Source organism: Ornithorhynchus anatinus, chromosome 2 (assembly GCF_004115215.2).
Source record: "Ornithorhynchus anatinus isolate Pmale09 chromosome 2, mOrnAna1.pri.v4, whole genome shotgun sequence".
Classification (NCBI taxonomy): domain Eukaryota; kingdom Metazoa; phylum Chordata; class Mammalia; order Monotremata; family Ornithorhynchidae; genus Ornithorhynchus; species Ornithorhynchus anatinus.
The window spans coordinates 63,556,708-63,582,753 of NC_041729.1; the positions used below are offsets into that span (position 1 = coordinate 63,556,708).

The 26,046-nt window shown below is 56.8% G+C and overlaps 2 protein-coding genes across 3 annotated transcripts in view; one reads left to right on the forward strand and one right to left on the reverse strand.

Annotated features, from left to right (window-relative positions):
* Positions 1-1,181: 1,181 nt before the first annotated feature.
* Positions 1,182-25,835, reverse strand: CIAO3 (cytosolic iron-sulfur assembly component 3). Of its 2 annotated transcripts, XR_003757006.2 has the most exons (12): positions 25,701-25,835; positions 21,567-21,662; positions 15,607-15,750; positions 13,769-13,901; positions 11,734-11,868; positions 10,181-10,299; positions 9,764-9,893; positions 5,910-5,982; positions 5,101-5,238; positions 4,522-4,679; positions 2,339-3,093; positions 1,182-1,594 (listed from the first exon to the last, which is right to left on the reverse strand). XR_003757006.2 is itself a non-coding variant. In XM_029058645.2 (11 exons), exons 1-11 carry the CDS (start codon positions 25,764-25,766, stop codon positions 2,855-2,857), a joined length of 1,431 nt encoding a protein of 476 aa, XP_028914478.1. In that variant the 5' UTR covers positions 25,767-25,835; the 3' UTR covers positions 1,908-2,854. The 2 variants fall into 2 exon arrangements, 1 of the variants encoding a protein (XP_028914478.1); XM_029058645.2 differs by lacking the exon at positions 1,182-1,594 and having other exon boundaries at positions 1,908-3,093.
* Positions 25,765-26,046, forward strand: part of MSLN (mesothelin) — a 51,327-nt gene continuing 51,045 nt past the window's right edge. Inside the window, exon 1 of the mRNA XM_029083319.2 lies at positions 25,765-25,988. Coding sequence (XP_028939152.1) covers positions 25,765-25,988 — 224 coding nt within the window. The remainder of the gene's footprint in view (positions 25,989-26,046) is intronic.

A 26,046-nucleotide genomic window follows, 5' to 3' on the forward strand; every position in this document is an offset into this window, starting at 1 on the left:
CTGTCTCCCCCCAGCGCTTAGAACAGTGCTCGGCACACAGTAAGCGCTTAACAGATACCAACATTATTATCATCCTTATTCAACTGTGCTGGGCGGCAGCGGCGGCACGGGAAAGAGTCCAGGGCGGATGATCGAGCGACCGAAGTAGTGATCGAAGACAACAGCAGGGACTCAAGCTTTTATCAAGAAAACACTGGACAGAATGACTACAGGTGGAGATGGGATGTTCTGGAGAAGCTGAGGCTGTGGAGCAGCCAGGGGCCGGAAATGACTCGATGGCATTTCACAATAACCACATGCGCAGGGCGCTGGACTGAGCACTTGGGAGGGGTTTCTATAAAACAGGACTGGTAGACAGAGTCCCTGCCCCCAAAGACCTATTATCATCAACTCCAGACAACTCAAAGCACCTCGACACCTTCCCCAAAGAAGAAACCTGAGAGAATTCTCTTTAATAATAATAATATTGGTATTTCTGTAGCGCTCACTATGGGCCAGGAACTCTTCTGGGGGTAGATAGAAGATAATCAGACTGGGCACAGTCCCTGTCCGACGAGGGGCTCACGGTCTTAATCCCCGTTTTACAGACGAGGGGAGTGAGGCCCAGAGAAGTGAAGTGACTTGCCCAAGGTCACAGGGCAGGTAGGTGGCAGAGCCGGAATTAGAACCCAGGCCTCTGCCTCGCAGGCCTGTGCTCCATCCACTATACCGTACTGCTTCTTTAAGGCTGGTGAGTTTTGAAATCCGCCCGAGAGCCATTTCTAGAGGAAACGTAAGGCGGTGCTTGAGCCGGCAGCCCAGTGCCAACGGGATTTAGACTAGCGGGGACGTCTGCAGGTGGGCAAAGCAATCGAGGTGTCGGACGCCAACGAAATTCCATTTTCTAAGGCGTGCAGACACGAAGAAGGAAGGGGTATGTTCGGGGATGCGGAGGGGAAGGTGTACGGGACAGATTCCGCCTGGCAGTTTCACAGCAATTAATAAATTGTGGTATTTGTTAAGTGCTTACTAAATGCGCCAGGCACTGTATTAAGCGCCGGGGGGGCGGATACAAGATAATCTCGGGTGGGACACAGTCCCCGTCCCACTTGGGCCTTACAGTCTAAATCCCCATTTTACAGAGGAGGGAACTGAGGCATAGAGAAGTGAAGCGACTTACCCGAGGTCACACAGCGGGCATGTGACGGCGCTGGGATGAGAACCCGGGTCCTTCTGACTCCCAGCTCCGTCCTCTACCCACCGGGCCACGCCGCCTCTCGTCACGCTTTAGCCGGGAGGCTCATCGTCCCCCGTGTCGGAGGATGCACCCCCGCATCTGGACCGATCATCTACTCGGCAGTTTCACGCTATCGCCGGTAGCCTCGTTTCTCCTCCGTGTCGGACGCCGCACCCCCACCTCCGGACCGATCATCCGCTCGGCATTTCAGGCCGTCGCCGGGAGTCTCATTTTCCCACCGGGTCGGACCGTCTATCGTCTCGGACGCACCCCCGGATCCGCGAGACTCCCAGGCCCGTTCTCTATCCACTGGGCCGCTGTTTCCAATCGCTGGGGGGTGGTTTGGGGGCGAGGAGACCGGCCCTTCCTCCCCAAAACCTGACAGGACAGATTGAAAGTGTTGAGAAGCGGCAGAGTCCCCGGGTGGGTGCTCCGATGAGGGCAACCTCTTAACCCAGGCTCCATTAGCACGCACGTCCCTCGGGCCCGAATTTAATTGATGAAGTGCCCAGCCCTCCGGAGGGGCTCATTCGACGAGAAGTAGCGTGGCCTCACGGAAAGAGGGCGGGCCTGAGCCTTCAGCCACTTGTGAGGCACGGACTATGTCTAACGCGATCATCTTGTACCCACCCCAGTGCTTGGTACACTTAAATAATCATAATAATGATTTAAAAAAAACGCCACCGATCGATCGACTAGAGATTGGGCCCCTCTCATTCTCGCCCCATTTATTTTCAGCTTAAAATCTCACTCGGAAGTCGGTCCCCTTTTCCGACCCAGCGGGCCACCACCACGGCGGTCTGCCCTTTTTCGGCGCTGGCGAAGACGGTCCCATCTGGGGTTGGGAAGAGAGCTCCTCCCGCCCCTACCCACCCCTCGGGTCACGTACTCCTACCGGGTGCGGCGGCCGGGACCACCGTACCATCGCAGCATCCCCCTTCCTTTTTCCGCTAATCCCCATGGGGCCGCAGCACACGGGAGCCAGTCGGTCTGAAGCCCGACGTCGGCCCCCTGGAAAACCCTGGCAGCGGCTGCTCGAATCCAGCCGGGAGCCCGCCGGCTCACGTCGCCCAGAAATCCCCGCTTAAGGCAGGGGGACGAAGTCGTTCCCGCACCCCTTACCTCAGGGCCCGGCCTACACCGCCGGGCGATCCACGGCTGGGCTTACAACATCCGGCGTCCCCGGACTGTCCGCAGCTAGGCCCGCATCACTGGATTATACTCGACAGACGTGCCTACACCGACCGACACCCCGGGGCTGTGCCTATTCCACCCGGTGCCCCGTGGCCAGGCTTCCGCCACCGGGCATTCCCGGTGGCCTGGACAACAACTGGCAAAGCGTCTTTCCTCTCTGGCTGACAGCCCAAGAATCGCTGGGGGGCCCGGCGGGGGAGGGGGGGATACGCTCCGGCCGCAGACGCGCTGCGGCCCCCGACTCCAGCCCCGGGCTGAGCCGGTAGCCCACGGGTGACCGGAGTCCAACGCGTTTCAAGCAGCCCGCGTCTCCCAGTCCGCGGCTGAGTCCCGGGAGGCGGCACGGGGTGGGGCGCGGGGACGGGCCTGCGGGTTTCCTCGGCAGAGCCAGAGGCCCCGGCCGTCCGTCCCGGACGGGTGGAGGTCCCCGGGCCCCCCGCGGCCTCACCACTTGATGTTGAAGCTGGCGCCGGCTTTCTCGAGGGCGTGGTACCGGGTGTGCAGAAGCTGGGCGGCCCTCTCCGAGCCCTCCCCGCCCAGCCACTGGGCGTACAGTTCCCGGACGCCGGGGTGGGCCTCGGGGGGCTCGCTCCGGGCCGCCGCGTACTGCTGCTCCGTGCGCCGCATCAGGTCTCTGCCCGACGCCCCGTCGTCTCTGATCTGGCCGCCGCCGTTCAGGCACCCTGAGGGGACCGGTCAAGGCGGGTCCAGGCTCAGTCGGGCTAGCCGCCACCCCCCTGCCCTTCCAGGTCCTCCGCCCGAGTGGCAGCAGCCACGCTCTATCACGAAAGTTAGGCGCTGGACCCGGTGCTGGGTAGAGGACAACAGAAGCACAACGCTTGCTCTCTGACTACGAGGGGCTTCCACTCTGATGGGGGAGGATGAATCTGTGCTACATAGAGGGCTCGGAATAAATGCTGGAACTATATGTACACGCGCCCGCCCACACTTTCTTCTGTGCTGTAGGTAGCTACAGAATTTGGGGTGCTGGGAATTAATCGGGGGCCTGCCTCTAGCATTAAAGATAGTATTTCAGCCCTCCCCATCTGCCCAAAGTTGCTCTAGGGGTCCCGGGGTTGGGGGGGAGGGGCGTAAAGGCAGGCAGGGGAGGTTGCGGGCTCCTTCCTTGCCTTCCTCTGCCTCAGTAGGGGGTCCCTACAACACTCCGGGGGCCACCTGGGGTCAGCCAACGCCCCCCTTCCCCCCCACGGTCCTGCTGATCTCCAGGGACGGCTGCAGTTTGGGGCCCGGCCCTGCCCAGCGCAAGGGAGGTGGAGCGGGGTGGGCGCTAATCCCAACCGACCCTGGGGAGACCAAGATGGTTCTCGACCAGCCCATGAGGTTAGGTCCACCCGGGGGTGACCTTACTGAATGTCTCCGCCCAACCGGGGACAACCGGAGACCCCGGACTGGACCTGGCCCGCTGGGTGGGCAGGCCTTCTCGAGGGGCTCGGGGCCCGAAAGACACCACCCCCTCTCTCCACTGCCAATCCCACAGGGGGCCAAGCACCGGGTTGGCCAATCGGTCTTGCGGGGCTACAGAGGCGCAGGAGCCCCGGGCCCCACGAGAGTCACAGTCCGGGCTCCTCCGGGGACCTTGGCGGAGCTGGTTGGGGGTCCTGGCTGGGACCAGGTCAGCTCCTTTTGGGGTGGGACCAGTGGATCGATAACTGCATTTGTTACGCGCTTACCAGGTGCCAAAGCAGTGCCCTAGGTGGCGGGGCAGGCGTGAGATCGTCCCAACGGCCACGGTCCCTGTCCCACCCTGGGGCTCCCAGAATAAAGGGAAGAACAAAGATCCCATCTCCGTTTTACAGATGAAATAACTGAGACCCAGGGAGGTGAAGCGGCCTGCCTGACCTCGAGAACCCCGTTCTATTCTCCAGACCGCGCTATTTTTCCCGAGCACTCTAGATGATGATATATTTGGTCAACCTCTCCGGTCAAAATGGAAGCTCCCTGTGGGCAGGGCATGTGTCCCGGGCTTCTGGGGGCCTCTCCCAGGTGGCCAGTACAGTGTCCAGGACCCTCTGGGTGCTGGGCAAACCCCTCGATTCGTACGATCCTCATTCCAAGCCCTGCAGTGCTGGCCGAGCGGGCCCCCCACCTACCCGCCGGACACGCCATGACCTCCACGTAATGGTAGGGCGACTTGCCCCGCTTGAGCTTCTGGACGACATTCTGAATGTTCCGGAAGCCGTAGGCCAGCGCGCAGTGCAGCAGGACGGAGCCGTCTCGCTCCAGAGTCACCTCCTGGAAGTCCTTGTTCCTGTGCCCGCGCGGACGGAGAGGGGCCGGGCCGTGTCCGGATCCGTCCAGGCCTCAAACGGGCCGAGACCCGACTGTCCGCCTGGAGGGGGACTGGGGGGGGCCCTCCGTCCCATCCGCCACCGCCCCTGCCCGGCCCGCGGCACGGAGGGCGACGCCCACCAACGGAGACCCCCGGCGGGGTGCCGTTTGCCTTCCCCAACCGTCCAGCGGGGCCAGGGCATGAACTCTGACCCCGGGGAAGGTAAGGCCGATGGCCTAACGGTAGCGGGGAGACGGCACCGTTTCCTCGGACCCAGGGGTCAGGGGCAAATACGCGGTGCCCGTCCGACGCCTGGGGGGCACCGGCGGTTCTGCCGACCCCCACGCCCGGGACCCACCCGCCCCCGCTCATCCTCCAACCCGGCGGGGCCCAGACTCACTTCAGAGGCTTGTAGGTGAGCTCGCCCACGGAGATGCCGAAGAGCTCCCGGGCTGCGTGGCGGAAGACGTGCTCCAAGTAGCCCCCCGCCCCGCCTCCTCGGTGGCCGATCGGCTCCTGGTCCGGGCCGCTGCCAAACCTGGGAGGGGAGGCGGCTCTTGGTGCCCGGTGCAGGAGCCCGACACCTAGAGCCAATGCCCTGGGCAGTGGGGGGAGTCGGGTCTTCCCCCACGATCCATCGTTTTAATCCGTCGATGGTATTCAGTGGGCATCTACTTTGGACGCAAGACTGTTCTGAGCCTTCAGGGCGGCACGAGAAAGGGAGAAGACCCCATCCCTATCCTCAAGGAGCTCGGGTGGTCACTGTCCCGGTCACCCTCAATCGCTGGTAGCCTCTCTGTCCACCCCCCCAACCAGTCTCGGGCAGTCAACCTCCCTGTCCACCCTCACCCCAATCTCGGGTGGTCAGTCTCCCCGTCCACCGCCGCCCCCGGTCTCGGACGGTTGGCCTCCCCGTCCCCCCGACATCTAGGGCGGTCAGCCCTCTCGTTCCTTCTCCCCCACCGCCCCGGCTCAGGTGGTGGGCCTCCTTTTCCCCCCCCAGTCTCGGGCGGTCAGCCTCCTTGTTCTTCCCACAAGTGCCAGATGGCCCAGGGCCAACGCACCTACGGAGCTGGGCCCTGCCGAGCCGTACGCTCTCGCCGACCTCAAAACCAAACTGCACGTGCGCACGCCCGGGGGACCCCTCCCACGGCCGGCGGGAGGGTGGGGGGCGCGCGGCCGAGGGGCCCGCCCCAACGGTCTGCTTACGTCGGGTCCAGGGGAGCGGGATCCAGGTCCGGCAGGGACACCCCTTCCTGCTCCAGCAGCCTCACCACTTCCCCTGGAGGAAAAACCACAGCCTGAAGGCACCGCGCCGGGGCCCGGAACTCGGGAGGGGAAATGTCCACCAGGGAGGGATAAACCCTCGGCGGCATCTGCCGGGTGGCGCCGTCGAACCCGCAATCGGGAGAGCTCGCTGGAGGCAGAGGGATGCGACTGCGGCCCCCCGGGGGACTTGGGTAAGCGGGATTTCGAGGGAAAAGAAAAGCGGGCAGCCTCTTAATCAGTTCTTTTAGCCTATTCACTCTTAATTCACACACAGACCTAGGGCTAAACTTGCATGGTTTTAATGATCAAGTTAGTTGTAGATATTTCGGGTAAGAAAATGAAACGATAAGTGCCAGAGAATAAGACTCGAGAGGTTATCGGGTCCATCCTCCTGCCTCCACCCGGGCGGCGACCCCGCGACCCCTCTCGGTCCTCTGCTCGGTCCCCAGCCGGAGGCCATTCTCCAAGCGGAGGTCGCGCGGCTGCCACCGGGGAGACCCCCCGGGTCTCGGCCCACTTCGGAGTCCCCGCCGCGCCCCTCGCTGCCAGCCCGGCCTCCCGTTGGCCGCCTAAGTCCTCCTGCCCCGCGGGAACCTTCAGAACCGACCAGACCCCACCGGTCCCGCGGCGGGGGGCACAAGGAGGTTTGCGACCCGAGAATGTGCCCGGAGCTGCCCGTGAGAGCTGAGGGTACCTCCCTGCTACGACTGCCTTCATCTTCTTGGGGTCCCGTGCCTGCAGCCCTTGCCGTTTTGGGTGGTCTCGCATTTCCCTGTGCCCACTGGACCGCAATCAAGCGGTGGTATTTTCCGAGCGCTTCCTGAGTGCGCTAGACCACAAGATAGAGTTGGCAGACACAATCCCTGTCTACCAGGAGCTCCTGGGGTGCTGGGATTATCGGTCTAGCTTTGGTTATACTCTCCCAACACTTAGTACAGCGTCTAGCGCCCAGAAGGCACTCAATCAGTAGTTCCCCTTTGCGCCCGGTATCCCCAGCTACTTGGAGGGGGGGGAGGCGGGCAGGGTGGACCTGGCTCCTTATCTAATCTGGAAAAAATGTGAGCCCCAAGTTTACCCTCTATCTACCCCTCCGCTTAGAACAGTGCTCAGCACATAGTAAGCGCTTAACAAAACACCAGAATTATTCTTATACCCACTCCAGCCCCCCACAGCACTCATTTCCAGATCCTACCATTTCCCCTGTGGGTCATCTATTTTTGAGTCTGTCTCCCGCTATAAGAATAATAATGGCATCTGTCAAGTGCCGGGGCAGATACAAGAAAATCGGGTTGGACACGGACTCTGGCCCACATGGGGCTCACCGTCTTAATCTCCATTCTACAGATGAGGTGACTGAGGCACAGAGAAGTTAAGTGACCCGTCCAAGGCCCCACAGCAGACAAACAGCTGGTGGTGGGCGGGAATGTGTCCGTCGATTGTTATACTGTGCTCTCCTAAGCGCTTAATACGGAGCTTTGCACACGCTACGCACTCAATGAACACGACTGAATTAATGAATGAATGAAAGCAGCGGAGCCGGAATTAGAACCCAGGTCCTTCCGCGTCCCAGGCCCATGCTCCATCCACTGGGCCTCGCTGCTCTGGGCTGTAAAATTCCTAAGAGCGGGGATTTCGTCTACCAACCCCGTTAATAACGTCGGTATCTGTTGAGCGCTTACTATGTGCCGAGCACTGTTCTAAGCGCTGGGAGAGATACAGGGTCATCGGGTCGTCCCGCGTGAGGCTCACGGTCTTCATCCCCATTTTACAGATGAGGGAACCGAGGCCCAGAGAAGTGAGGTGACTCGCCCACAGTCACACAGCTGACAAGGGGCAGAGCCGGGATCTATCGCACTCTCCCAAGAGTTGAGTTCAGTGCTCCGAAATCAGTCAACCAATCCAATTTAATGAGCGCCTGTGTGCACTGCACTGTTCTAAGCACTTGGGAGAGTAGAGAAGCAGCGTGGCTCAGTGGAAAGAGCACGGCCTTGGGAGTCAGAGGTTATGAGTTCGAATCCCGGCTCTGCCCCTTGTCAGCTGTGTGACTGTGGGCGAGTCACTTCACTTCTATGGGCCTCAGTTACCTCATCTGTAAAATGGGGATGAAGACCGTGAGCCCCACGAGGGACAACCTGATGACCCTGGGTCTACCCCAGTGCTTAGAACAGTGCTCGGCACATAGTAAGCGCTTAACAAATACCAACATTATTATTATTATCCTATAACGGTGCCACACGCAGAAGCGGCATGGTGAAATGTATAAAGCAGCGGCCTGGGAGTCAGAAGGTCCCGAGTTCTAATCCCGGCTCTGCCACCTGTCTGTGTGACCTGAGGCAAGTCACTTCACTCCTCTGGGCCTCGGTCACCTCATCTGTAAAATGGGGAATAAGACAGTGAGCTCTACGCGGGACAGGGACTGGGTGCAACCCCATTTGCTTGTATCCACTCCAGTGCTTAGTACAGGGCCTGGCACATAGTAAGCGCTTAACAAATACCACATGAGAAGCAGCATGGCCTAATGGCAAGGGCACGGGCTTGAGGGTCAGAGGCCGTAGGTTCAAATCCCGGCTCCGCACTTGTCTGCCGTGTGACCTTGGGCAAGTCACGTCAATTAGAGAAGCAGCGTGGCTCAGTAAAGAGAGCCCAGAGGTCAAGGGTTCGAATCCCAGCTCTGCCCCTTGTCAGCTGTGCGACTGTGGGCGAGTCCCTTCACTTCTCTGGGCCTCAGTTCCCTCATCTGTAAAATGGGGATGAAGACCGTGAGCCCCACTTGGGACAACCTGTATCTGTATCTATCCGTACCCTGTATCTACCCCGGCGCTGAGAACAGTGCTCTGCACAAAGCAAGCGCTTAACAAATACCAACATCATCATTCTCTGTGCAACAGTTACCTAATCCGTAAAATGGGGATTAACACTGTGAGCTCCACATGGGACAACCTGATTCCCTTGAATCTACCCCAGCGCTTGGCACATAGTGAGCACTTCAAATGCCATTATTATTACTATTATTATTGTCAATAAGGACAAATACCACTGATATCGATTAGTGACTACCTCCACTATAGCCCCGGCCCCTCTCGGGCGGCCGTGGCCCAGGCCGGCTTATTGAACGGCGGCCCCACCCGCCCGACCCCGTGGCCACGTCCGAGGGACGATCGATCGACCGCGGCAGGAACCGGCCGGCTGCCCGGACAGAGCGGAGGACCCTAGGCGCTCCGGCTCCGCCGAGAGCGGCCCATACGCCCCCGAGGTGAGTCTCCCGGCCCTCCCTGTTGCTTTTCACCCCCGCGGTATTTACCAAGAGCTCCCTTACTTGTCAAGCCCCGGGATGAACTGCTGTCGCTGCCCCACCCAGGCTCACAGGCCCGGGACAGAAAGCCGGTTAGCCCCATTTTGCAGTTGAGAGAACTGAGGCCCAGAGAGCTGCTGTAACTGATCCAATGTTGCCCAGCAGGCCAGGGGCGGGGGGGGGATGACTAGAACTTGGGCTACTGACTCTTGGGGCCACAGTTCCCACAGAGTGCTCGACAATCCGGGGGGCGGGGGGAAGAATGCCCGATTTGGGGTGGAATCCTCCCAAAAGGAAGGTGCTAAGTCCGGTTTGAGGGGTCCGGTACCCGATATATACACCCTCCCCTTTCCCTTCTCCTCCCTCTCGCCCAATTCCTCTTCCTCCCCTCTGCTCCCTCCTCCTCCTCCTCCCCCTTCCCCAGAGGGTGACTGCGGAGTCTCGGGGAAACCCTACGGCAGCTCGTGGGCGGGAACACCCGAACCCTTCACGCCGCCCGTACCCGTCGTGATGACGCAGTCCACGTCCCTAGTTTGGCACTCTCGGTCGAAGAAGTCCGGCCGTGACGCCTCCAGCTTTTTGTCGTAGCAGGGCATCACCGTGACGTGGTAGACGCGGTCCGGGGGGAGGTGCTGCGGGAGAACCCGGTGCCGGCGTCACAGGGCTGGGCTCCTCGCAGGCCCCGGAAAGTCGTCGCCGCCCCCCACCCCGCTAACTGGTGGGGCCGCCCCCCTTCGCGTCGCTCCCCCCGTCCCCCCGCGACCGGGTGGTCCACACCAAGGGAGGGCCTGGGCTGGGGATGGTGCCTGGCCCCAGTCCTTCCATCGCTCACGCCACCCACCCCGTGCCACTCCCAAGCGCCCAGTGGGCGCGAAACCCGACGCCCAAGATGCTGTTGGGCTTCGGGGGGCCCCGATACCTGCTGCCGGGCCAGGTGATCCTTGACCAGCGAGCCCATGACCTGCTGCGGAGACTTGGCGGTGCTGATGTACGGCAGAATGAAGCTGCCGTGGGTCTTCTCGGCATAACATATCCAACCTGCGGGCGGGGAGGGCGGAGGGGACTTGTGGGTGGGTGGGGCCCTAGGCCTCCCTCCTCCAGAACGGGCCCACGGTGTCCCCCCTTTTATGTAAAATGATATCTTTTACATAACAGCATGGCGCAGTGGAAAGAGGAGTCAGAGGTCATGGGTTCGACTCCCGGCTCTGCCACTCGTCAGCTGTGTGACTGTGGGCAAGTCGCTTAACTTCTCTGGGCCTCGGTTACCTCGTCTGTAAAATGGGGATGAAGACTGTGAGCCTGCCGTGGGACAACCTGATTACCCTATATCTACCCCAGCGCTTGGAACAGTGCTCTGCATATAGTAAGCGCTTAACAAATACCAACATTATCATTATTATACCAACCAATATTATTATACCAATACCAATCATTATTATTATATCTTTAAAGCGTCTCCTACATGCCAGGCACGGTACTATTTGCTGGGACAGATACCAGCTTCTCAGGTTGGACCCAATCCACGTCCCATGCGGGGCTCGGTCTTCATCCCCATTTTTCTAAGCGTTCGATGACTACGACTGGATTTTACAGATGCGATAACTGAAGTCCAGAGAAGTCAAGTGACTTACCCGAGGTCACACAGCAGACAAACGGCGGGACCGGGATCAAAACCCAAGCCCTCTGACTCCCAGCCCCTTGGGGGTTTGGTTTGGAGCTGCCCAATGCCTGGGAACCTCCTGGTTTGCGACTGGAAGCTCCTTGAGGGCAGGGATCCTGCCTGCAAAGTCTACTGCCTTCTTCCGAGTCGGTCGTTCACTCATTCATTCATTCAATAGTATTTATCGAGCGCTTACTATGTGCAGAGCACTGTACCAAGCACTGTACTAAGCGCTTGGAATGAACAAGTCGGCAAGGCGGCTCTGCACGCCGTGGATGTTCAGTAAATACCAATGACTGATGATTTCTACCTTTCCCAGTGCTCTCTGCACAGCAGGTACTAAGTAAATACTATCGACTGATTCTGACTCAACTGCCCTCTCTCAACTGCTCCGTTCAGCAGGTGCTCAGTAAATACTATTGACTGATTCCACTTATTGCCACTGTTCTGGTCCGTCCGTCTCCCCCGATTACACGGTGAGCCCGTCAGAGGGCAGGGACCGTCTCTACCTGTTACCGATTTGTCCATTCCAAGCGCTCAGTACGGTGCTCTGCACATAGTAAGCGCTCAATAAATACTATCGAATGAATGAATGAATTCTAACTCGACTGTCCTCTCCCAAGGGCTCAGTACGGCAGACGCCCGGTAACTCATTCTGCCCGGACTGCTCTCCCCGAAGCACTCGGTACAGTCGGCCCCCAGGAAACACTACCGGCTGACTGATTCGGACTCGACTCCTGTCCCCAGGCGCTCAGCACAGAGTCCCGACGGATTTCTGCGCAGCTCGGCTCGCCCCGGCCCCTCGTCCCCACCTGGGCAGGCGGAGGCCAGCATGGGCAGGGCGGGCTCCGAGGCGGAGTGTCTCCGGAACCGGGCCACGAACTCCCGCTGGCTCTCCAGGAGGCTGAAGTTCCTCGAGAAGGTGGTGTCGAACACGTGGTGCACCCCTGAAACCAAGCCTCCGTCTCAGTGCCGGCGGGCCGCACGATGCCAGCGCTCAGAACGGCGCTCTGCACATGGTAAGCGCTTAACAAATACTAACATTATTATTATTTCCCCCCACCACCCCAGCCCCGCTCGGGCAGGCAAGGTGGTCGCCCAGGAAAACCAGCGCCTCTCTTTCTCTTTATGGTATTTGTTAAGCATTTACTACGTGCCAGGCCCTGTACTAAGCACTGGGGCCCATATAAGATAATCGGGTTGGACACATTCCCCGTCCCATATAGGGCTCGCAGTCTCAATCTCCATAATGATAATGATGGCATCTATTAAGCGCTCACTATGTGCCAGGCATGGTACTATGCGCTGGGGTGGATACACACAAACTGAGTCAGACACGGACCCTGTCCCACAGGTTTAATCCCTGAGGCTCACAGTTAATCCCCATTTTACAGATGAGGGAACTGAGGCACAGAGAAGTTAAGGGACTTGCCCACAGTCACACAGCTGACAAGCGGCAGAGCCGGGAGTCGAACTCATGACCTCTGACTCCGAAGCCCAGGCTCTTTTCCACTGAGCCACGCTGCTTCCAGCTGACACGCTTGTCAGCTGTGTGACTGTGGGCGAGTCACTTCACTTCTCTGTGCCTCAGTTCCCTCATCTGTAAAATGGGGATCAGCTGTCTCACGTGGGACAACCTGATGACCCTGTATCTATCCCAGCGCTTAGAACAGTGCCCTGCACATAGAAAGCGCTTAACAAATACCAACATTATTATTATCAGCCAGAGGGGTAGGGAGGGAGATCAGTCCCCGGACTGAGATCCGGTACCCGACTGTCGTGACCCAGACGGACGCACTCAACTTCCCGCACAGGATTAATGAAGCGACTTCAACGTCCTCCCCTGCCAGACTGAGAGCTCCCTGGGGTTTCGGAGCACATCTACCAGCTCTACTGAGCGATTCCAAGCGTCCAGTACTATGCTCTGCACACACTAGACACCTGACAAATACCACTGGCTTTCACAGAGTCGGGGCGTTCCCACGGAAGCGTCGCTGACTTACTGAACCTCGTCGGGCCACCCCCTGGGTGAAACCCGGTCTCCCCTCTCTCTGCTCCACCATGCTCCCCGGCCCCGGGTTTTAAAATTGCTCTCCCGATCCCCCGCAGCTCTTCTTGAGCCCCAAGCCCTGGGGCTGTCATTGAAAAGTCAAAACCCAAATGCCGGAGAGCTGAAATGGGGAGTCGACTTGGACTCGACTCGAGAACCGCCCATATTCGCGAGGCCCGTTCTCCCACAGCCAGCCAGGAGTTTGGGGAGAAGCCTGGGCTCTCTGGGGCCACAGCAGCGTGGCCCAGTGGAAGGAGACAGAACACCCGGGTCCTGATCCCCACTCCGCCACTTGTCTGCTGTGTGACCTTGGGCAAGTTCATTCATTCCTTCGATCGTATTTATTGAGCGCTGACCGTGGGCTCACTATATGTCACTTCACTTCTCTGGGCCTCCATTGCTCCACCTTTAAAATGGGGATTAGATACTTGCTCTCCCTCCCTCTTAGCCTGTAGGGGATGGTGGCTGTGTCCAAACCGATAATCTTGAATCTACCCCAGTGTGGAGCATGGCGCACGGTAAATGCTTTACAAATACCCCGGTTATTATTAGTAATAGTCATAACGGCCTGTCGAAAAAACAGGAAAACTGAGTTCCTTGAGGGCCGGCACCCAAATCTTGCGGAGGGCCGGTGGGTCTTCTGCAAATACTGGATTTCTGTGAGGGCCAGGAAACGCCCCCGCCATGGGAGGCAGGGGGAGGTCCTGTTGAGCCGCTTAGGGTTTACTATCACAAGAGCGTGTCGGGGGCAGGAGGGAGACGACCCCGCCTCCCGGCAGTGGGGGACTCGGGCTCACCCAGGCTTTGAAAGAAGGCTGTCAATTTTCTGGCCGTCTCCAGGGGGGTCAGCTCGAACCTCGCTCCCAACGACGCCCGGGACTGCGGTGAGATGGACACCACCACCAACTTCTGCTGGCCAGGCTCTGCCGCCTGAAAATCGGGGAGGGACCCGTCAGCGGCTCCTCCGTGGGTTCGGGCCCGGGGCCCGGGGCCACACCCGCCGCATCAGGCCCCGCGCTGATGGTCATTCAGACCTTTGTTTCCATCCCTCCGTTTGCAGACGACGCTTCAACGTCCGAAGCTGCTGTGAGCGGCCCTCCCCCGGCGCCGGTGACGGCGAGGTGGGTGGAAGGGAGGGGCAGCGGCTGCAGTGGCTCAGAGGAGGGGTCATTCTCGGGGTCACGGCCGCCAGCTCCCTGGGCCCCGTTGCGTCTCACCGGCTCCAGCGGCTGCTGGGCTCCCAGCCGGCCTCACCTCGCCAGAGCCTGGCAAGGAGGTGCGAGGCGCCACCGCCGCCGCAACGGCCGTCCCTCCGATTCCCTGCCACGTCGACCATTTAAAACTCCCATCGATGCTCTACGTGCCCTGTTGCCCGCTGGCTCCATCTGACCTCTTCCTTAGGCCTCGCCCCAATACTACACCACAGCTGGGGGGGGGGCAGACGGGAACCCTAAAACTTCCCTACAATCTCCCCAGCTCCTCTCCAGTCCTTCCCTCCTCCTTTCATTCTCCCAATTTCCCCACTGGCTATCTCAAGAGGAGAGCTCCTGCTCTCTCTCAAAATCCCACCCCCGACTCCACGACTTCGCAAAACACTTGCCTCCTCCCCTTTTTCCACCCTGATTATCTTCAACTGTTCACTCTCCAGTGGCTTCTTCCCCACTGCTTTCAAACATGCCCAAGTCTCCCCTACCCTAAAAAGCCCAGCCTTGACCCCATGGTTCCCTACCATTACCCCATCACTCTCCTACCATTTCTCTCCAAACTCCTTGAGCGAGTTGTCTCTATCCGCTATCTCAAATTCCTCTCCTCCAATTTCTCTCCTTGACTCCCTTCGATCTGCTTCCGCCCCCTTCCCTCCACAGAAACCACCCTCTCAAAGGTCACCGGTGATCTCCTTGCCAGATCCAATGCGCTCATATCCATCCTGATCCTTCTCCAGCTGCCTTCAACACTGTCTACCATCCCCTTCTCCTGAAAATATTATCCAACCTTGGCTTCACTGACATTGTCCCCTCCTAGTTCTCCTATATCACCAGCTGTTCATTCTCGGTACCTTTTGTGGACTTTTCCTCTGCCGTCCACCCCGGAATTGCGGGACTCCTCGAGACTCAGTTCTGGATCCCCTTCTAGTCTCCATCTGAACCTACTTCTTTGGAGAACTCACTCAGCTCACCGCACTTTTTTCCATATCTGTAATTTCTGTCAATGTCTGTCTCCCCCTCTAAGCTGCTTGTGGGCAGGGAACAAGTCTACAGATTCTGACCGCTTTCTCTTTTCCCAAGAGCTCAGCACAGTGCTCGGCACACAGTGAGCTCAATAATTCCCACTGATTAACAGAAGACATCACTACACGCTGGCAGCAGGTGAGCAGCTCTGGGGCAGGACCCTCGGGGCGGGACCTTTGGGGGAGGGCCAGGATCCCTGGGGTTGGGACGGGACCCTCAGGGTTGGGGTGGGACCTGTGGGGCAGGACCAGGCCGCTCAGGGCGTACTCTGTTGGCAGCCAGGGCCCTGGTCAGCTCCCTGCTTGGCCATCAGCCCCCTCGGCTCTCTGCCTCCTTGATGGAATGGAAGGACCCCCGGGGGTCGGGGGTCGGGCCCTCGGGGGGAGGACGGGGCCCTCGAGGCATACTTTGTTGGCAGCCAGGGCTCTGGTCAGCTCCTCGTGGCTCTGCTCGGCGATCAGCACGCTCTCCGCCGAGGTCACGCAGCCGCTGCAGGCCAGGCAGTCGTTCAGCGTGATTTTCGCCTTCTCCAGCTTCTGGGCCTGGCCATCCTGCGGGAGAGGGGAGCACGGAGGGCACAAGCTGCCGGGAGCTGGGGTCAGGGCTGGATGCCCAAGATCAGGCTTGACTCACTGCCTAGTGCCCAGAAGTCTGACTCCTTCAGAGAGGCCTGGCCCGGAGGAGTTTCATGCCCGGCCTCCTGACCCCCTCGCCCCGGGGGGCCGATGCCCCCCACTCGCCTGAGGAAGCCGAACCCTGGCCTCCTGACCGAGCCCAGGAGTTCCTCCCTCGGGGCCGAAGGGCCCTCAAATGGTGGCCTCCTGGCCTGGCTGCTCTTTGAAGCTCGCCCCCACCCCACTAAACTCTACTCTTTCCTTTCTCCCCGATCTCTTTTCACGTCCATCTCCTCCTCTAGATTGTCAGCTCCTTGTGGGCAGCGATCACATCTACCAACTCTGTGGCGTCATACTCTCCCGAGCGCTTAGTACACAGCTCTGAACTCGCTAAGGGCTCAATAAATATCACTGACAGATGATCAGCATCCCGTTGCCTCTGTGCCCCCAAACTCACAATGAGTCTCACCTAGATCTGCATTCCCACATTCTGTTGCTTGTCTGTCATTTCATCCTGATCTATCTCCGCTCCTTCTTGTTACAGCCTCATTCGTTTTATGGTGCTTACTGAGCCCTTATTTTGTGCCGAGCACTGTATTAAGTGCTGGGTTAGATATAAAATAACAGATCAGGTTGGAGACCTGTCCCACCGGGGGCTCACAGTCTAAGTAGGAGGGAGGAGGATTTAATCCTCTTTGACAGATGAGGAAACGGAGATCCAGTGAAGTGACTCACCCAAGGTCACCCAGCAGACAGGTGGCAGAGCCAAGATTAGACCCCCACGTTCTCTGACTCCCAGACCTGGGTTTATTCCACTGGGCCATACCACGTCCCTTACCTTCCATCCTGCCTGTTCCCCAGCCTGTCCTGCCCTCCCGCTGTAGCAGACTCTGAGCCCCCGGCGGGCAGGGTTTGGGTATCTGGCATCCGCGGGCGCTCTCTCGAGTGCTTCGTCGTCAGTGGCCTTTACCGACTGCTTAGCTCTGAGCCCAACGCTGTATTCAGCTCAGACCTGGTCCTTTCGAAATCACACAGTAGGCATTCAAAAATTACCACTGATCGATCGACGGATCGATCGAGAGGCCGATGGCGCGGCTTCGGGATCCCGGCGGCCTTCCCTGAAGGAATTCCCCGTCTCCGAACCGAGGGTCTTCTCTGGGGGGAGGACGACGCCCAGCGGAGCGCTCGTCCCCCCAGTCCCCCGGCCTTGGGCGGCGCAGAGTCCGGCGGGGGGCGAGGGGTCGGGGTCGAGCGTCCCCTCGCTCCCGCCAGACATCCGGGGAAGTTCCCCCGCATCAGGAGGAATGTTTGGAGAACCGCCGGGCCCAGCTTCAGGCCTCCCGACACTCTGGGCGGTCACGGGCTGACTGCCTGACTGCCTTTCCCGGGCTTAAGCTGGCTCTAAGACCAGGAGTGGCATTAGAATCAATATAGCAGCAAGAGCACTAGCATAATAATACTACTAATGGTATTTACTAAGCACTTACTACGTGCCAGACACTGTAGTAAGCGCTGGAGCAGATACAAGCAAATCGGGTCGGACGCAGTTCCCGTCCCCCGTGGGGCTCACCGTTTCCATCCCCATTTCTCAGATGAGGGAACCTAGTGAGGCCCAGAGGCGTGAAGTGACTTGCCCAAGGTCCCGCAGCAGGCAAGTGGCGAAGCTGGGATTAGAACCCATGACCTCTGGACTCCCAGGCCCGGGCTCTGGCCATTACACCATGCTGCTTCTAGGACTAGCACTAGTAGCAGAGAGAAGCAGCGTGGCTCAGTGGAAAGAGCACGGGCTTAGGAGTCAGGGGTCACGGGTTCTAATCCCGGCTCCGCTGCTTGTCAGCGGTGTGTGACTTTGGGCAAGTCACTTCACTTCTCTGTGCCTCAGTTACCTCATCTGGAAAATGGGGATTAAGACTGTGAGCCCCACATGGGACAACCTGGTTATCCTTTATGTACCCCAGTGTTTAGAACGGTGCTTAGCACATAGTAAGCGTTTAACAAATACCAACATTATCATTATGATTATTATGAGCATCAGAAGGGGTAATAGCAACAGCAGTAGCAGGAGAACTAGAAGTGGTAATAGAGATGGTACTAATAATGAAGCAGGATTAGTAGAGAAGCAGCGTGGCTCAGTGGAAAGAGCCCGGGCTTTGGAGTCAGAGATCATGGGTTCGAATCCCGGCTCGGCCACATGTCAGCTGTGTGACTGTGGGCAAGTCACTTCACTTCTCTGGGCCTCAGTTACCTCATCTGTAAAATGGGGATTTAGACTGTGAGCCCCAAGTGGGACAACCTGATTTCCCTGTGTCTACCCCAGCACTTAGAACAGTGCTCAGCACATAGTAAGCGCTTAACAAATACCAACATTATTATTAATAGCAGAAGCAGAGGTAGCGGCAGGATTAGTAATAACAGTAATTAGTCTAGCCTCCATCCCCAATCTATCCACTCTTGATGACCAACAGATGCCCTCAACACCACTCTCTCTACTCAACTCCTCCACTCCCCTCTCCCTTCGTCCCTCTCGTCCCACAGCCCTGGATCCCCTCCACTGTCCGCCGCCTCCGCTCTCACGCCGCTGAACGCCGCTGGCGGAAATCTACACTTCAGGCCCACCTTGTCCACTTCACATTTGTCCTTTCTTGCCTTAACTCTGCCCTCTCCGCTACCCGGCAAATATATTTCTCTTCTCTTATCAACACCCAAGACCATCATCCTCGCCAGTTGTTCCAGACATTTAATTCCCTCCTCAGGCCTCCCGCCCCTTCCCCGCCCCTCATGCCCCCCAAGGTCTGGCCATCTACTTTATTAAGAAAATTAACACCAAGAGATGTGAGCTCCCCAAAATCACCCCTCCTCCTCCTCAATCCCCCCCTTCAACTTTCCCATCCTTCCCAGCAGTATCTCCGGAAATCTCCTGCCTCCTCTCAAGTGCCACCCCCTCCACACGTGCAGCGGACCTCATTCCTCTGCACCTTATAAAAACTCTCACCCCTTCCCTCCTCAGCTACCATCTTCAACCGCTCAGTCTCCAACGGCTTCTTCCCCACTGCCTTCAAACACGTTCACGTCTCTCCCATCCTAAAAAAAACCCCAACTTGACCCCACCGCCCCCTCCAGTTATCGCCCCACCTCCCTCCTACCTTTCCTCTCCAAACTCCTCGAGTGAGTCGTCTACATTCGCTGCCTCGAATTCCTCTCCTCCAACTCTCTCCTGGACCCCCTCCAATCTGGCTTCCATCCCCTTCGCTCCACTGAAACTGCCCTCTCAAAGGTCACCAATGATCTCCTGACCTTCTCCATCCTGATGTCTCAGCTGCCTTTGCCACTGTGGACCATCCCCTTCTTCTCAACACGCTGTCCAACCTTGAATTCACTGACTCTGTTCTCTCTTGGCTCTCCTCCTATCCCTCTGGCCGTTCATTCCCCGTCTCCTTCGCGGGCTCCTCTTCCCCCTCCCATCCCCTACCCTTCAAGGTTCGGTTCTCGGTCCCCTTCTATTCTCCGACGACACTCATTCCCTTGGATTCGCTCCCATGGCTTCAATTACTATCTCTATGCAGATGATACCCAAATCTACATCTCTCGCCCACCCCCCGATCTCTCTCCGTCTCCACTCTCGCATCTCCTCCTGCCGCCGAGACGTATCTCCTTGGATGTCCTCCCATCACCTCAAACACGTCCCAAACAGAGCTCCTTATCTTCCCGCCCGAACCCCGTCCTCTCGCAGGCTTTCCCGTCACTGAAGACGGCACCACCATCCGTCCCGTCTCAGAAGCCCGGAATCTCGGCATTGTCTTTGCCTCCTCTCATTCACCCACATATCCAATCCAGCAGCAAATCCTTTCGGTCTCACCTTCGTAACGTTGCTAAAATCCACCCTTTCCTCTCCATCCAAACCGCTACCTCGTTAAATATCATTCATTCTGTCCCACCTAGATTACCGCCTCAGCCTCCTTGCTGACCTCCCAACCTCCTGCCTCTCCCCACTCCAGTCCATACTTCACTGTGCTGCCCAGGTTATCTTTCTACAGAAACGTTCAGGACACGTCACCCCCCTTCTCAAAAACCTCCAGCGGTTGCCTATCCACCTCCCTATCAAACAAAAACTCCTTACTGTCGGCTTCAAAGCTCTCCATCACCTTGCCCCCTCCTACCTCATCTCCCTTCTCTCCTATATCCCAGTCCACACGCTCCGCTCCTCTGGCGCTAACCTTCTCACTGTGCCTTGATGTCCCCTGTCTCGCCGCCAAGCCCTGACGTGAAACGGCCTCCCTCCTCAAATCCGCCAATCACTTTTCCCCCCTTCAAAGCCCTACTGAAGGTGCACCTCCTCCAAGAGGCCTTCCCAGAGTAAGCCCTACTTTTCCTCAGCTCCCACTCCCTTCCGGGTCACCACGACTGGCACCCTTTGCTCTTCCCCCTCGCCCCACAGCCCTTATGTATATATGAATATATCTATAATTTTATTTATTTATAGTGACGCCTGTTTACTTGTATTGACGTCTGTCTCCTCCACTCTAGACTGTGACCCCGTTGGGAGCAGCGAATGTCTCTATATAATTCTATTTATTTACAGTGATGCCTGTTTACTTGCATTGACGTCTGTCTCCTCCACTCGAGACTGTGAACCCGCTGGGAGCAGGGAACGTCTCTATCGGTGCACTCCACTTTTTAGTAAGTACTCTGCACACAGTAAGCGCTCAATAAATATGACTGAATGAACAGCAGTATTAATATTAGTAGTAATAGCAGTAGTACTGAGAATAGCAATGGTATTTATCAAGTGCCTACTGAGTATAGAGACCCGATCTAATGTACTACTAAGTTATAATAATGATGATTCATTCAAAAGTATTTATTGAGCGCTTACTATGTGCGGAGCACTGTACTAAGCGCTTGGAATGGACAAATCGGCAATGAATGATGCCGACTGAATGATGATATTCATTAAGTGCCTCCTGAGAGCAATGCATTGGACCACAGTAATCTTAGAGTAGAAGAGCACAGACCTGGTAGCCAGAGGAGCTGGGATCTCATCTCACTCTGCCATGTGCCTGCTGTGTGACCTTGGGCAAGTCATTCCACTTCTCTGAACCTCAATTTCCTCATCTGTAAAATGGTCACAAAATACTAGTTCTCCCTCTCTCTCAGACTGTGAGCCCCACAAGGGACAGGGACTTGTGCCCAATCTGTTTCTACCCTATCACTCCCAGCCCTTAGTACAGTATTTTGCGCATAGAAAACATTTAAGAAATACCATAGTCATTAAAATGGGATTTGTCGAGGGCCTACTGAATGCGACGATTTGTACTAAGGTAATAGTATTGGAAGAAGTAACTAGGGCATTTATTGAGCACTGTACTGAACGCCCAGGAAAGGACACTGCAAGCACGAGGCCCATTCCCGGCACACGGGGGGCTTCTATTCTCACGGGGGAGGTGGACGGGAACTTTAATTCCCAGAGCCGGGTTGAGCCCGGGGTCATAATAATGTTGGAATTTGTTAAGCGCCTGCTATGTGCCGAGCACTGTTCTAAGCGCTGGGGTGGACACCGGGTGATCAGGTTGTCCCACGTGAGGCTCACGGTTAATCCCCATTTTACAGATGAGGGAACTGAGGCCCAGAGAAGTGAAGTGACTTGCCCACAGTCACACAGCTGCCAAGTGTTGGAGCCGGGATTCGAACCCATGACCCCTGACTGCCAAGCCCGGGCTCTTTCCACTGAGCCACGCTCACCCCGGAGGGCTTACCTGGTTAACTTGGAAGTAATTCCCATCCTCCTCGATTCGGATCTTTGCTGCCCCTCTGCCGGGCTTCTTCTCCACCGTCAGGGGTTTTATGCAATCCTGAAACGGAAAACACCCCCGACCCCAAATGGCTTATTTTAGGAGTGAGAGCAGCGGCGGTAACTGTGCTATTACGCGCTGACTTTGCGCCAAGCACTGACGTAGAGAACCAGGGCAGCAACAGGTCCTCTCCCGATTTGGGAGAAGCAGTGTGGCTCAGTGGAAAGAGCACGGGCTTGAGAGACAGAGGTCATGAGTTCGAATCCTGGCTCTGCCACTTGGCAGCTGTGTGACTGTGGGCAAGTCACTTCACTTCTCTGTGCCTCAGTGACCTCATCTGCAAAATGGGGATGAAGACTGTGAGCCCCATGTGGGACAACCTGATTCCCCTGTGTCTGCCCCAGCGCTTAGAACAGTGCTCTGCACATAGTAAACGCTTAACAAATACCAACGTCATTATGAGTTTGAATCCTGGCTCTGCCACTTGTCAGCTGTGTGACTGTGGGCAAGTCACTTCACTTCTCTGTGGCTCAGTTACCTCATCTGTAAAATGGGGATTAACTGTGAGCCTCACGTGGGACAACCTGATTAGCCTGTATCTCCCCCGGCGCTTAGAACAGTGCTTGGCACATAGTAGGCGCTTAACAAATACCAACATTATTATTTAAAATAAATTGTGGCATTTGGGGCTTACGGTCTAAGCAGGACAAAGAACAGGTAATGAAGGTAGTCAGAGGACGTGGGTTCTAATCCCGGCTCCACCACTTGTCTGCTGTGTTACCTTGGGCAAGCCACTTTTAACTTCTCTGTGCCTCAGTTACCTCCAGCGTAAAATGGGGATTAAGACTACGAGCCCCACGTGCGACAATCTGACTTGTCTCGACCCCCGTGCTTGGCATATAGGAAGCACTTAACAAATACCATAATAATAACTACCAAATCCCTTCCCAAATGACCTCCAGAACTCTCTGCTGGCTCCCCATCTCAGAGGGAGGGCAGGGGGGCAGAGAAAATGGAGGAAGACAAGAGGAAGTGGAGACAGGAAGGAGGCAGAGGAGGGGAAGGCACAGCAATTATGTCAAGCATATTTACTGAGTGCTTACTGTGTGCTGAGCGCTGTACTATGCCCTTGGGAGAGTTCTACATAACACAAGCCCGTCAAAGGGCGGGGACTGTCTCTATCTGTTGCCGATTTGTCCATTCCAAGCGCTTAGTAGAGTGCTCTGCATATAGTAAGCGCTCAATAAATACTGTTGAATGAATGAATGAATGCCCACAACGGGCTTACAGTCTAGAGGGGGGCAGGCATTAATAGAAATAAATTACAGCTATGCACCTGGGAGGTGAGGATGAATAAAAGGAGCAAAGCAAGGCGACGCAGAAGGGGGGGGTGAGGAAGAGGGGGCTTAGGGAAGGCCTCTCGGAGGAGGTGGGCCGTCGATAAGGCTCTGAAGCGGGGGAGAGTCACTGTCCGTCGGATGGGAGGAGGCCAGAGACGGGACGTCGGCAGTGAGAAAGATGATGATAATAATAATGTTGGCATTTGTTAAGTGCTTACTATGTGCCGAGCGCCGTTCTAAGCGCTGGGGGAGACACAGGGGAATCAGGATGTCCCACGTGGGGCTCCCAGTCTTCATCCCCATTTGACAGATGAGGTCACTGAGGCCCAGGGAAGTGAAGTGACTCGCCCACAGTCACACAGCTGACGGGCGGCAGAGCTGGGATTCAAACTCAGGTAGAATGGGAAGGTTGGCATTAGAGGAATTTCGTGTGCGGGCTGGATTCTAGGAGGAGAGTAACCAGAGGTGATTGAGTGCTTTCAAGCCAATGGTGAGGTGTTTCTTGTAATTTTTACCCCTCGAGGAGCAGGGATTGCATCTAATTCGCACTAGAGTATTTTTCCCAGCGCTCAGTACAGTGTCCTGTCACAGTGAGTGCTTAATAAACACTAATTTATTGTATTGTCTCCCCCTCCCGCCTGACAACTCCTTGTGGACAGGAATAGTGACTAATAATAATCATTCATTCATTCAATAGTATTTATTGAGCTCCTACTATGTGCAGAGCACTGTACTAAGCGCTTGGAACGGACAAGTCGGCAACAGACAGAGACAGTCCCTGCCCTTTGACGGGCTTACGGTCTAATCGGGGGAGACGGGCAGACAAGAACAATGACAATAAATAGAGTCGAGTGGAAGAACATCTCATATAATAATAATAATGTTGGTATTTGTTAAGCGCTTACTATGTGCAGAGCACCGTTCTAAGCGCTGGGGTAGACCCAGGGGAATCAGGTTGTCCCACGTGGGGCTCACGGTCTTCATCCCCACTTGACAGATGAGGCCCAGAGAAGTGAAGTGACTTGCCCACAGTCACCCAGCTGACAAGGGGCAGGGCCGGAATTCGAACCCATGACCTCGGACGCCAAAGCCCGGCCTCTTTCCACTGAGCCGCGCTGCTTCTCTACTATCCTCTCTGTTGCCGAATTCTACGTTCCAAACGCTGAGTACAGGGCTCTGCACACAGGAAGTGCTCAAAAAATACGACTGAGTGAATGAATAACGCACTTTCCTTTCCCAAAGAGCACAGTGTTCCGCACACAGTGCGTGCTCAACAAATACCGCTGACTGATGCACTCTACTGATTGAGGAAGGGGGGGAGGAGAAGGAAGGAAAAGGAGGAAGAAGCAGGGTTGCCTCGTGGAAAAAGTCCGGGCTTGGGAGTCAGAGGATACAGTCCAGTGCTCCGCACATAGTAAGCACTCAATAAATACTATTGAATGAATGAAGGTTACGGGTTCTAATCCCGGCTCTGCCACCTGTCTGCCGTGTGACCTTGGGTAAGTCACTTCACCTCTCTGGGCCTCAGTTCCCTCATCTGTCAAATGGGGATGAAGACTGTGAGCCCCACGTGGGACAGCCCGATCACCCTGTATCTCCCCCAGCGATTAGAACGGTGCTTGGCACATAGTAAGTGCTTAACAAATACCAACGTTATTATTATTAATAATAAAGAAGGTCGGGGAATCAGAGGACCTGGGTTCTAATCCCAGCTCTTCCACTTAATAATAATATTAATAGTGATGGTATTTGTTAAGCGCTTACTATCTGCAAAGCACTGTTCTAAGCTCTGGGGGGGAGGGGGATATAAGGTTCATTCATTCATTCAATAGTATTTATTGAGCGCTTACTATGTGCAGAGCACTGTACTAAGCGCTTGGAATGTACAAATCGGCAACAGATAGAGACAATCCTTGCTGTTTGATGGGCCCATGGTCTAATCGGGGGAGATGGACAGACAAGAATAGCAATAAATAGAATCAAGGGGATGAAAATGGTATTTGTTAAGTGCTTACTATGTGCAAAGCACTGTTCTAAGCGCTGGGGGTGGTGGTAATAATAATAATAATAATAATGTTGGTATTTGTTAAGCTCTTACTATGTGCAAAGCACTTTTCTGAGTGCTGGGGGGGAGTAATAATAATAATAATGTTGGTATTTGTTAAGCGCTTACTATGTGCAAAGCACTGTTCTAAGCGCTGGGGGAGGTAATAATAATAATAATGTTGGTGTTTGTTAAGCGCTTACTATGTGCAAAGCACTGTCCTAAGCGCTGGGGGGGGGTAATGATAATAAAGATAATGTTGGTATTTGTTAAGCGCTTACCATGTGCAAAGCACTGTTCTAAGCGCTGGGGGAGGTAATAATAATGTTGGTATTTGTTAAGCGCTTACTATGTGCAAAACACTGTCCTAAGCGCTGGGGGGGGGGGGGTAATAATAATAATGTTGGTATTTGTTAAGCGCTTACCATGTGCAAAGCACTGTTCTAAGCGCTGGGGGAGAGACAGGGGGATGAGGTTGTCCCACGTGGGGCTCCCAGTCTGCATCCCCATTGTGTAGATGAGGTCACTGAGGCCCAGAGAAGTGACTGGCCCCAAGTGGCACAGCTGCCAGGCGAGATTCGAACCCAGGACCTCTGACCCCCACCCCCCAGCCCTGAGCAGTGTGTGACCTCTCGGACAGGGCTCGCCCTTCCTCTGGGCCTCGGTTTCCCCGCCTGGGAAAGGGGGATGCAGGGCGGGAGGCCCCCAGCCCACCTGAGAGGGGCCGATGAAGTCGTCCAGGTCGCTCAGCTGCAGGGCCCCGCTGAAGGGCGACGCCATGGCCGCCACACTGCCGTCGGGCGCGGAAGCGAGGCCCGGCCGCGCTGTCGCCAAACGTCGTAAAGGGCCCCCGGACGCATCGCCACACTGCCGTCAAGCGGCCGTGGCGCCCAGGGGCGCATGCGCGGCCAGGCCCCCTCCCCCGGGGCCGCCGTGGTGCGCATGCGCGTTCAGCCCCCCTCCCCCCGGGGCCGCCGTGGAGCGCATGGCCGGGGTGCCGTGGTGCGCATGCGCAGCCAGCCCCCTTCCCGGGGGCCGCCTTGCTGCGCATGCGCGGCCA